The sequence below is a fragment of the Hyperolius riggenbachi genome, chromosome 9 (genome assembly GCF_040937935.1).
Source record: "Hyperolius riggenbachi isolate aHypRig1 chromosome 9, aHypRig1.pri, whole genome shotgun sequence".
Lineage (NCBI taxonomy): Eukaryota > Metazoa > Chordata > Amphibia > Anura > Hyperoliidae > Hyperolius > Hyperolius riggenbachi.
In genome coordinates this window covers 8,829,904-8,843,078 of record NC_090654.1, presented here as the reverse complement: position 1 = coordinate 8,843,078, position 13,175 = coordinate 8,829,904, and the positions used below count along the sequence as shown (strand labels likewise).

At 43.6% G+C, this 13,175-nt stretch overlaps 1 protein-coding gene across 7 annotated transcripts in view; it reads right to left on the bottom strand.

Moving 5' to 3' along the window:
• Positions 1 to 13,175, bottom strand: part of PBRM1 (polybromo 1) — a 129,905-nt gene that overhangs the window by 34,129 nt on the left and 82,601 nt on the right. For 4 of the 7 annotated variants that reach the window (XM_068251877.1, XM_068251876.1, XM_068251878.1 and 1 more), the window contains exons 25-26: positions 9,934 to 10,140; positions 9,325 to 9,526 (exon numbers count right to left, since the gene is read on the bottom strand). In XM_068251877.1, coding sequence (XP_068107978.1) covers positions 9,325 to 9,526; positions 9,934 to 10,140 — 409 coding nt within the window. The remainder of the gene's footprint in view (positions 1 to 9,324; positions 9,527 to 9,933; positions 10,141 to 13,175) is intronic. The other 3 variants (XM_068251880.1, XM_068251881.1, XM_068251883.1) reach the window with 1 other exon arrangement.

Sequence of the window (13,175 nt, the reverse complement as noted above, 5' to 3'; positions counted from 1 at the left end):
GTATATATCCCTTCAGTATGGGTTAGCTAGGTATATGTGCCTTTATTATAGGTAGCTATAGGTAGCGGCTAGTCTACAAACCAGGAGCAATGACCTCTTGGAAAGAAATAGGAGCTCACAGGCAACTATTTCAGAATACTCGTCAGAAATAAGTCAAACACAAATGACAGCAACATGACCTGTGGAGAATGAAAAAACACAAGACAACAGCAGCTCCAAATGCCAACACAAACTTCATAAACAAGACCCAATGATGAATAATAAGTCCAGGGCATTCTAAAAGCACTTCAGTAGGATACTTACATCATAAGCCTCTTTTTGAAGTCCTTTACTGCTCCCCAACCAACTCCTGCTTAACTCGCTCGGTTCCGGAAATGCGCTGAACTTTAAGCCTTACTCCGTATCTCCAGACTGGCAAATCATCTCCACAATTTCATCCAGAGATTTATTTTCCACATTACAGCGGCTGAGGGAGGCTCTGGTGGGCAGCGCGAGTGGAGGCGGCAGTGTTGCCTCCAGCACCACCCCCAGCCATGACACTGCGTCATGGCAGAGCCGCCCCTGGCCTCTCAGAGGCGCTTCTCTACTCCCCTGATTGGCCACAAGCAGCAAAATCTGACAGAATGCGGTCAAGCAGCCGTGTTCTACAGCTGCTGGCTGCAAAATTCAATGGGACGTGGCCATGAGGCCGCAATCTACCGTGCGGGCGGTCGCGATCTACTGTGCACGCTGCCTGCCGGAGCGCTCACTCAGCTGCAGTAATGTGGAAAATAAATCCCAGGACCTATTGGGCAGCCCTGGTCCACACTTTCCTTTTTATCTTTTATTGAACTATTGTGGAGTTGCTGCTTTGGCGACCCAACAGTGAGTGTTTCAGAAGCAAGACTGAGATCCGGGTTGATGTGATGGGGAGGAGAGAAGAAGAATTGCCCGACAATGGCCTCGATTCACAAAAGGCTGTGCGATAAAATATTCTGGTCCTTAGAATACTGCATTCGGTATTTTAGACTTTTGTGTGCTAATGCATAAACATTTTCCAAGCTGCCTTTGACGTTCGGTAAATTACCGCAGCCCATTGAGCGGTGCAGCAGAAGTGTGGCGATATCTCTCTTTTGTAAATCACAGCTGTAATTATTTGCAGTGAGGATGTTACAATAGATGCATCCCGACATCCCTTTATAATTCTTTAGAATGCCTGTTTGTTATACTGCCACTGCTCCCTCTGAATGTCCATTAGTCTTTCTTAACATTTTATTTAATTGCCACGGTTTAGATAAACTCCAAGAGACTTTTACATGTCATAATTATGTGATTTTACCCACTAATTCAATCTAGAACTGAATGGGTTACACCGCTGAAGGTATTCTGGGGAAATGTGTTTTGTTCTGGCTGTCTCTGCTTCTGTTTGTGTGAGTCACGCTTCCCTGCACACACTCACAGAGACTTCCCATTGTTAACGCCTCACCAGAGGTGTCGGTAACTATCGTCAGGCTTACCGATTGTTGAAGGCTTTATGAATTGACATTTGCTGACAATTTACTGACATGTGCTGGAGGTGTTCACAGCACAAGTCGGTAATTTACCTCACTGCTCGGGAATGTCAGCTTTTCATGTGGTAACAGCTTTTATGAATTGACACTTTGCTAAGTGCTCGGGAAAGTCAGCTGTTTTCAGCATTACCGCATAGGGGAATGATTTATGAATTGAGGCAAATATCTTATCTTCTCAATGATCGTGAAACATACACACAACCTCATAATTTGTCTGGCAAGCCGTCCACATCACTGTGGCGGTGTTAGTACTGTTTTTAAAAGTGAACAACATGGCATTAGAGGACACCTGAAGTGAGAGTGATAAGGAGGCTGCCATATTAATTTCCTATTAAACAATGCTAGTTGCCTGGCTTCCCTGCTGATTTCTTTGGCTGCAGTAGTGTATGAATCACACCAGAAACATGCATGCAGCTAATTCAGTCACACTTCAGCCAGAGCACCTGATCTGCTGCATGCTTGTTCAGGGTCTATGGCTAAATGTATTAGAGGCAAAGGATCAGCAGGACAGCCCGGCAACTGGTATTGTTTAAAAGGAAAGAAATATGGCAGCCTCCATATCCTAACTTCAGTTGACTTTTAAGCTACATACACACTGCCAGACAAAATCAGGTGAAATGACCAATGAACGACTGATCAATACAGAAGGTATTAAAAGAGTCTACACAGTGAAAAATAAACATTCCTCCGATCTTCTTTTCAGATAAAGTTATAAGCACCTCCAGAGTCCGTTTCCTCTTAGTTACCTCCCAGTGTCCAGCACATGGCCCCGCCCTCTTGCAGAGAAATCCTGTGGCGCTCCCGTGGCACTCAACTGAAAGGAGGCAGGACCAGGCGCTGGAAGATGGCACATTTGGGGACTCAGAACTGAGTAAAAGGAAGCAGACCCTGGAGGGGATTATAACTTTATCTGAAGGGAAAAAAAAAAAAAAAAAGGATTGGAGGAATGTCAATTTTTCACTGTATAGTCTCTTTAAAATACATGGTACAATTTTTCATTTTTTTCCGATTAGATAATTTAGTTCGATTATTCTGTTGGATCGAATATAAAGATTTTTCTAGCATGTCCGATCTGATTTTTCTCGAAAAAACGGGATAATCGTTCAAATTTCTTGATCGAAAAAAATAAATATTTTCAACTTTCATTCGATTCGATCATTTAGATCGAATAAACGGGATAATCGAACGTTTTTATTGTTCCATGTATGGCCACCATAACCCTCCTGGCGGTCTATTAAAAACCGCCAGGGGGCAGCGCAGCCGTTTTTTTGTAATTTTTTTTTTTAAAATCATGTAGCGAGCCTAGGGCTCGCTACATGATAGCCACTGTGCAGCGGCATCCCCCCTACCCTCTTCGAACGCCTCCGGCAATCAGGAAATCCCGTTCAAAGAATGGTGGGATGACGTCATCGGCGTCGTGATGTCATCGGGAGTCCCGATCCACCCCTCAGCGCTGCCTGGCGCTGATAGGCCAGGCTGCGCAAGGGGTCTGGGGGGGGGGGGGCAGTGGATAGCGGCGAATCGGCGAGTAGCGGCGGCGATCGGGACTAAGTGCTAGCTGCGTGCAACAAAAAATAAAATAAAATTGTGCAAATCGGCCCAGCAGGGCCTGAGAAAACCTCCTGCGCAGCTTACCCCGAACTACGTTTGGGGTTACCGCCAGGAAGGTTAAAGAGGGATTGGGGATGGGGAGACCTCACGCTATTGCTGCAGAATAAACAGTTACTGGCGTTCTGCAGTCACATGACAAGCAGTGCAGGGAGGTAGAGATTAACCTGACTGATGCAAGTTAAATTACACAGAAAGAATATATGTATATAAAATCGTATGTATGTATGTGTGTGTGTGTGTGTGTGTGTGTGTGTGTGTGTGTGTGTATGTGTATGTGTGTATGTGTATGTGTGTGTGTGTGTATATGTGTGTGTGTGTGTATATGTGTGTGTGTGTGTGTGTGTGTGTGTGTGTATGTGTGTGTGTGTGTGTGTGTGTGTGTGTATGTACTGTGTGTGTGTGTGTGTGTATGTACTGTGTGTGTGTGTGTGTGTGTATGTACTGTGTGTGTGTGTGTATGTGTATGTGTATGTGTGTGTGTGTGTGTGTGTGTGTGTGTGTGTGTGTGTGTGTGTGTGTGTGTGTGTGTGTGTGTGTGTATGTGTGTGTGTGTGTATATGTGTATATGTGTGTGTGTGTGTGTGTGTGTGTGTGTGTGTGTGTGTGTGTGTGTGTGTGTGTGTGTGTGTGTGTGTGTGTGTGTGTGTGTGTGTGTGTGTGTGTGTGTGTGTACCGCGATCACTCGAAAACACCATATGTCACGGAACAGCCGTGAGAAACGCAAGCGAGAGAGGGAGAGAGAGGGGGGGGGGGGGGGGGGATCGATCTGAAGGTGCAAACTTGCACAAGTGAATTTGAAATCTTCGTTTGTGATCTGACAAGCATTACTGAAAGTCTATGGACTAAATGATTTCTTTGCATGTCTATATGCTGTAAGAAGAGAAGTGGATAAAATATAGAAAATACTACAAGTCTGTGACACTATGCTTCTGTGCTATATCTCCCAACAAGCTATGCTAAACCTGACCCAGAAAGATGTGCTCCAGTGTGTATGGACGCTGTACCGCTCGTAGAAGCGGTTACCATGGCTACATCCAACCCCCCCCCCCCCCGCCTAGGGGAAGGAACCAGGAAGTGCTGAAGTACTCTCCGCCCCAGAACTGTAAACTGGATAAGGGCTGCCCAGCCAATAGCAAGCCGCGCACATCCTGACGAAGTGCGCAAGTGGGTGGGTGCAACGTGTCGGTGGGCGGGTTCAAGTCCCGTGGCCTTGGAGCGTAGTGATGGGAATTCCGGCTCTTCTCGGAGAATCGGCTCTTCTGAATCGGCTCCTATTAAAGAGCCGGCTCTTACGGCTCTCAATCGGCTCTTCATTAAATATCACTGGACACCACTCAGAATCGGAGTAAAAGCCCCGCCCCTGTCTCCATGACAACTCCAGACTGCTTCGCTGATTGGGGCAATCACTCCTGCTACTGCTCTGCTCCGGCCCATACACTCCTACAAGCTGCAACTACAGGACTACATCTCCCAGCATACCTCAGCGCCCTTTATTACACAGCAAAGCAGAGCTCTGTGGGGCGGCTGAGGCATCGGCTCTTTTAAAACTGAGAGCCGGCTCTTGTCGTTCACAGTAAAGAGCCGGCTCTTAGAGCCGGCTCGTTCGCGAACAACCCATCACTATTGGAGCGCTCTGATCAGCGGTAACAGATTGAATGTTTGGCGTGATGGCAGTGCGTGCTCCCCGCTATGGCGTTTGCATGCAGAGCGGGTAGAGCGAATGCCTGAAGCCATCTGGTGGATTAATATGATTGCAACCATCAGCATTGTGCCTTGAGGAGAAAAGACTACAGAGTGGTGTCGTTACGCTGTGAGGATTACATACGGATGGTGAGACTGTTATGGATCATAAACGTTCTCTAGCTTGCAAGCTGAAGAGGAGTCAGATTCCTGAGCAGTGCGGGAAATTACAGCCTTGTGCGGTGAACACCTTGAGCACATGTCACTAAATGTCAATTCATAAAGATTAGAGCAGGCGGTATTGGGATGGAGAATACCGCCTGCTGTGAAGAGGTGATAAGGGTGCGGATAAGAGCAAAGTTAATGGAAACAGACCTCCTAGGCAGCAGCGGTGAGAGCAGAACAAACAAGGCTTCCCAGAATACCCCAGGCTGTGTTTTTTAACCTCTTGGGTACCTGTTTTCATATGTTTTTTTTACATCAGAAAGCCTGTATCTGTAACATTTCTTGAAGTTCTTCTAAGCTGTGTCAATTAAATAGACTGTTTATAAAGAGTAATAGACCGTTTCAGAGCAGATTCAGGGCAAAGAGAAGCAGTATAAAAAATGCACATCTAAAGGGATGTTGGGGATACCTCTTTTAACCACTTTACCCCCGGCGGTAAGAATTTCTCCGTCCCTTTTTTCCCCCCTAAAAAACCAGGGACGGAGAAATCCGTACCTTCCGCGCTACCGCCGCTGTCCGCGCTCCCACCGCTCGTGCGCGCGCACCCGCCGCTCGTGCACGCCGCTGCCCGCTCGCCCGGAGATCAATGAACGGGAAAATCCATTCCCGTTCGTTGATCTAGCCCCCGCAATGATCTGCTGCTTCTTTCAGAAACAGCGAGATCATTGTGAATCTCCCAGCCTCCTCTTGCTTCCTGTAAGCGTCCTTCTTGTGGCCAAATAGTAAACTACACCCTAAAAGCATTTTACATACACAAACATTACATTTACACAATAAATTAACTCATTACCTCCCACACTCCCCAATTTTTATTTTTTTTTGTAATTAAAAAAAAAAAAAAATACAATAAAAAAAAAACACATAAATAGTTACCTTAGGGACTGAACTTTTTAAATATTTATGTCAAGAGGGTATAACACTGTTACTTTATAAACTGCGGGCTTGTAATTAGGGATGGATGCAAAACTGAAAAAAATGCACCTTTATTTCCAAATAAAATATTGTCGCCAAACATTGTGATAGGGACATAATTTAAATGGTTTTATAACCGGGACAAATGGGTTAATACATTTCATGGGTTTTAATTACAGTAGCATGCTTTATTTAAAAACTATAATGGCCGAAAACTGAAAAATAATAATTTTTTTCCCACATTTTTTTCCTATTTCCCCATTAAAACACATTTAGAATAAAATAATTCTTGGCATAATGTCCCACCTAAAGAAAGCCTAATTGGTTGCGAAAAAAACAAGATATAGTTCATTTCATTGGGATAAGTAATAATAAAGTTATAGACGAATGAATGGAAGGAGCGCTGAAAGGTTAAAATTGCTCTGGTGGTCAGGGGGTAAAACCCCTCAGTGGTGAAGTGGTTAATGTAACGCTGTCTCTGCACAGAGAAATGTAACAACTCAGGCAGCACTGCCAACTTAGTTCAGGAAATCCCCGAACTTTACAACTGTAAACATGTTTATGAATTAGCACACAAAAGTCTAAATTACCAAACACGGTATTTTCCCGACAAGATTTTTCCCCACACAGCCTTTTATGAATTGACCCCAATGTCTCAATAAAGCTGATTTTGTAATTATTTATACACCTATTTTTTCTATATAACTGCTTTATAATATTATGTAGTTGCTCTCTCAGGTCACTGAGGTGAGGGTGTGAACAATTAAGGTGGTGGTTGAGCCAGGCAAAAAAATTGGGATAGTTACACAGATCCCTTACTACCTGGGATGATATGTTCTGGGGGTCTCGTGTCCCCTCTGCACACCTGGGCGGAGCTACAAACAGCCAATCAGATTTCATCCATTCAAGTCAATGGAAAAAATGTAAAAGGCTGCCATTCTCACAGTAATCAAGTCAGAGTCCCCACACTTGGCACAGTTGGTCACTTGGTGACCGAGGTTAAATGGGAAAATGTAAACTGCAGCCATTCTTACACTGCTAATGGCAGGGTTCTCAAACTTTGCACAGTTGGTCATTGGGTGACTGGGATTAATAATGAGGAAAATGGGTGGAGCCTACAACAGCCAATCAAAATTCTCCTGTTGATTTTCAAGGGGAATATTTAAATTGCTGCCATTCTTACTCTGTTAATAGCAGATGCCTCAAACCTGCTACAGTCGGTCACTGGGATTAATATTTAGGGAAGTGGGTGGAGCCTACAATAGCCGATCAAAAATTCACAAGTTGATTTTCAGGGGTAATATTTAAAATGCTGCAATTTTTACATTGTCAATAGTTGATACCTCAAACCGGGTACAGTCGGTCACTGGGCGACTGGGGTCCAAATTCTAGAAAGGGGGCGGAGCTACAAAAAGCCAAGCTGATTTGTTTAATTTCTAATGATTGATACCAAGGGCCCCAAAGCTCATAAACTTGGGCGGAGCAAACTACATTTTTTTTACATGAAAAAATATAAATTGCAGCCATTCTTACACTTTTATTGGCAGGGTTCCCAAACTTGACAGTTGATCAGTGGATGACTGGGAGTAATATTCAAGAAAGTAGGTGGAGCCTACAACAGCCAATCAAAAGTCACATATTGACTTTCAAGGGAAATATTTAAACTGCTGCCATTCTTGCACAGTTAATGGCAGAGGCCTCAAACCTGCTACAGTTGGTCATTAAAGTGGATCCGAGATGAACTTTTACTCCTTGCATAATTGTGTTCCTCACATATAGTTTATAGGGCATTCCTCAAGCCAAATACTTGTTTTGTTTTGTTTTAATACCCTAATATCCTATAAACTAAACAAACCACACCCACAGCTTCTCCAGAGTGCCTTGGCGCTTGCAAGGGATTGTGGGATTTCAGTCTGGGCAGGTGAAAAAGGTGTTACTAGCTATAGATTTCAGAGGCAGAGTTTTCACAATCTGAGAGCTGCAGTGCAGATACAGATCAGTTGCCTGTGTAATGGAGGAGATAAGAGTGGAGTTTTCACAGAATATGCAGATTAGCATGCCTAGATACAGATAAGCTTGCCCGTGTGTGTGTGTAATTGTGTAATAGTGACAAGCAGAAAACATGTCTGCTCCCATTGTATCACAGGAAAAAATATTAATATACTGTTGAAGCTGTTTGAAGATAGATTTGCTGTGTAAACTATCTAAACTTTAGATAAGATATATAGACAAGTCACTTGTTATATTTAGTTTTTCATCTCGGATCCGCTTTAAGTGTCTGTGATTCAAGTTCACAGAGTCGCTAACAGCCAATGAGATTTATTCGTTGAATAAACTGCTTCCATTCATATATTTTTGATGCCTGAAAGCTCACACACTTGGTCATTGAGTGTCTGTGTGTCAAGGTTACAAAAAGTGGATGGAGCCAAAAATAAATTTCAAATGTAAACTGCAGCCATTCTTACACGGTTAATAGCAGGGTTCTCAAACTTTGCCCAGGTGGTCACTGAGTGACTGAGATTAATATTCAGAAAAGAGGGTGGAGCCTACAAAAGCCAATCAAAATCCACCTATTGATTTTAAAGGGGAATATTTAAATTGCTGCCATTCTTACACTGTTAATGGCATAGGTCTCAAACCTGGTACTGCTGGTCTTTGGGTGACTGGGGTTCAAATTCAAAAAGGGGGTGCAGCCACAAACAGCCAATCGGATTTGTTTTATTTCAATGGGAAAATACAAATTATTGATGCCAAAGACCCCAAAGCTCATAAACCTGGTCACTGAGCGACTGTGTGTCAAGGTTAGAAAAAGTGGGAGGAGCCAACAACAACCAAGTACATACCGGCAATGCTGGGTCCACAGCTAGTATATGGTATATAAAAAGTTAAAAGCAAATGGTTGTTACCTCCTGGACAACCCACATATGAGGCTCTAGGGGTCTTTAGCCTTCATGAAGGGGTTCACAGCTACACCAAGGATGTTTGGAATTAAAAAATATATATTTTCTGACGGTAACCTTTATCACATTTACACTTAACACACTGGATAAAAAGTGCATGCCTTTATTTCCATATATCAGCCAAACCAGTCGATAAGCAGGGGGTGTAAAATGTTAGATAGCCAATATGGCATTTCCCAGAACCCACTGCTTTATCAGAGGTCCATAAGCCTTTGCACAGGCCTCCGAGGAAGCAGGGTATTCCACAAAAAAAGCTTAAAAGCCTATTGACCCTACTCCTTGCCTATTGATCTGTTAGATGGCTGAAATATGGAAATGAAGGAATTATAGATAACATTTTATCCAGAGCTCAAATCAATGTCCACCTCTGATGGTAGATGACTTACCTTCATAATCGGCTTTCTTAGTGGCTTCCAGATTCCGCCACTCTGTCCCCACCAAACGACTGAGTTCGCCGAACGAGTAGTCTGGATGCTGGGCCTTAATCACGGCCCTCATTTCACTACTGAACAGGATATAACCGCTCATGTTTATCTTCCTCTTCCCCCCTTCCTTCTTAGTGCTGTTCTTTCCGGACTTGGGAGTCGACTAAAACGGGACAGAAAACGTTAAACAATCCTCTTTCAGAAGCGCTAAACCGTGCAACCGTTTCTGGACACAGTAGATAAAAAGTTACTGACACCCAGTGAGGAAAAAAAATATATCCGTGAGTCTGGTATTCACACCAGCAGGCTTACAAGAGCCGTGGTTAGAGAGTGGACAGGTTCGGTATGGTTCTATGTTAGATGAGAACTAGACAAATGGGACGCACAAGGAAAAGTAAAAAGCCAGGAAGACACTCAGCAGATATGCAAGCACAGCCACGTCAAAGCAGCAATACCACGCCGTGGCCCTCCCACCCAAGAGAGAAGAGATCACTATCCCACTAAATACGGAGAAAAAAATTACTAGATACCGGAAAAAAAACACCTCTCATCCCGGCTCTTCGGATTTACCTTTCCGTTGTCTAACTGTTTGGGTAATTTGCTGTTGGCCGTCTCGCCCGGTGTCGCGTCTTGCTTTTGTCTTTCCCTGGGAGTTTCAGTGGGCTCTGCCTCCACTACGCTCCCCTTCTGCGGCAATGAGGAAGGGGCGGGCAGCCTGACCTCTGGCGTCAGGGCGTCGGTACATCGGGGGGTACTTGGAAGCGCGGCGGCAGCGGCCTGATTTAGTGTTTTAAAACACCAATTAGCAAAGGATTAGCAACAAAAATAAAATGAAATAAAAACTTACTGGTTTTAAATGTTGTCTAGCACATGATAAAATAAAAGGAACAAAAACATAAAAGAAAACCTGTCAGTTCATGAACGTTAGGGGCTAGGAGACAGCATAAATACGTGGTATTGCTGCTTTTTTTTAACTCTGTCCAAGCGGCAAAGCCTCCACAAAATCGGGTTTATTGTACACTGAAGATGGAGCCGCACTTGGAACGCCATGAGATGAGCGGGAAGCGTGCTGCGTCAGACGGAAAATGGAAAAGTCTCTTCGCTTACGATGGGTATACATTGGCTAACTGCTAACTGCTAGCAAAGGTAAAAAGATTTCACATGCTGACCTGGTTCCTCTTGTATGAAGTGTGGATCTGAAGTCTATGATGTGTGCGAGTACAAACATATGTCATTCAATACCAAGCAGCTGCAGCTAAAGCATGTAATATTTTGGGATGCATTAAAAGGGAAATAACTCGAGATGCTAGCATAATGTTGCCCCTGTTTAACTCTCTAGTAAGGCCACATCTGGAATATGGAATTCAGTTCAGGGCACCACATTACAGGAAAGATATTGCAGTTAGAGCAGGTGCAGAGACGAGCAACAAGACTGATACGTGGGATGGAAGGTCTCACTTACCAAGAAAGGTTAGATAAACTGGGTTTATTTAGTCTAGAGAAAAGACGCCTTAGAGGGGATCTAATTAACATGTATAAATACATCAGAGGGCAATATAATAGCTTGGTGGATGAGCTTTTTGTCCCTAGGCCTTCTCAAAGGACTAGAGGACATGATCTGCGCATGGAGGAAAAACGTTTTAGGCATTTATTTAGGAAACGGTCCTTTATAGTAGGTGATTGAAATGTGGAATGCATTGCCACAGGTAGTAGTTATGGCAAATTCTATATCTGCATTTAAGTGTTTTTTTATCACCTCTGTGCACAAGCTCTTTGTTTGACTGGGAACACATGGACCTTCCTTGTAGGGAGCGCAGATACAAGACTATAGCTATTCCACCACTTCCCTGAGTTGAATAGGTATAGAGGGTACCTAGGCTGGATCGGTGGGATGCAGGAGGCTCTGGGACCATCCAGACTACTTAGGTAAGTATGTAACTTTTTTATACAGCTTAGGTGTTTTTAAAGCAAGCTTACACAGTTGGCTGTGCCACTGAATCTATACCAACAGAGCTGCTATAGGTATTGAAATACGGTGTATCTCAAGAATGGACCCATTGTTTGCCGGGAGCTCTCCCTTTGAGCCCAACTAAAGCGAGATTTTAACAAGGCAAATACCAACAGCAATCAGGATGATAACTCAATATAAAGAGGGTGTATAGAAGCAAGGGGGGGGGGGTGGGATAGCCTCTTTATGGGCCTAATGAGGTTGCCACCACAGTATAACTTGCCTCCAGCCTCCCAGGGATATACCCGATGGGGAACATGGGGGAAAGGGGAGGTAGCAGCATACAAGACTACATGTCTCAGGATCCCTGCATTGCAGAAGCCATGACTCTATATGAGGCGGCAGAACCTGAAATGTACAGGATGTAGTTTGTGAACTATTGCAAGGCCTTGATGTGTTAGCAGAAAACTAGGCAGGCAGCACACATCTGAAGCCTGTATATATAGGCGCACAGCTGCAGGCAAGCAGAGCACACAACAGGACTTTTATATTTAAAATTTTCAGTTCCAGAAGGAATATTCATGATTCACACTAAACAACAGGATTGCTTTGGGAATTTGCATTAGTCCCGTTTGGGTTTAAAGAGTACCTGAAGTGACATTTAGCACAATGGCATGTATCCATAGTAACAATCCTACCGAGGACTTATCTTTGGTTTCTTACTGTATGGTTGACAATTCAAGGTGATAAGTCTCAATCTCTCTGCAGTCAGATGAAGCAATTCAAGACAAAGCTTACTGAATATAATTTAATGAATAAAATTGTTGTTGTTTTTACCTCAGGCGGCAACATCTTTACTGCTGGTAGGTGTGTCATTGCGGAATGTTTGTTTATTGCACGTTCCAAAGTCAGCAGAAACAACACCTGTGCTCCCAGAGTGCACTGGGGCAGCAGACTGCATAACTAAATAGCCTAGGCTAAACATCACTGGGAGGGCGGTGCTACATAACCAATATACAGCAATATACTGTATAGATATAGGCAGTGTTTCTGATGCTGAAACCAGAATAATTAACATCCAATTTGGAATCCTGAATAATGTATTACATTCTACTATAGGCCATTATAGTGCCTCTTTAATTAATGGTCATTAAAACTGTGTGTGGCTGTGACAAATACACACGACTGCAGAAAAGAGATCAGAAGTTCAATAGGTCATCATTACTCTGTATGGGAGCAGAATTCACAGCAGCAGCAGATGCCAGTGAGACAGTTACATCTTCAAACATAGATTTTTAACTGTTAAAATAAAAACAAGACTACTGGACTGGAGGAAAGTCCCAGTGAGGATGACATCTATAGATGCAATTGTTTATCTCAGCAGTTTATGCTCACTTCAGGTTCCCTTTAAGCCCCTCCCTAGACTTTGTCCATTTTCAGTGCGAGAGCAGCAGCAGACAAAACACAATTAATTACCTGCACAATGAGTAAACAGGGGGCACAGAACATAGAACCATATCACTTCCTTTACAAAATTCTAAGTCCACTTTTAGACCCTGAAGGACAAACAGACGTTAAACCAGGAGTGGAGCTCTGCCTCGATACGACACACAAGGCTCGATTTCCTTCAAAAGTTCCATATTTTGTTTATGTGACTCGGCATAAATAAGACCACGAGCCTCAAAAAATGTAAAAAAAAAGGTAATACCATATTTTTTTTTAAAAAGTAAGTAAAATGCACCTTTTCCCCTGAAAAATAGGGAGAAAAAGTCCTGGGTCTTATATTGCAAATACAAGGAGCCCCCGACTTACAAACGCCGACTCGGTGCAATATCCGGGACTCTCTGTATTGTCCCCATTTCCT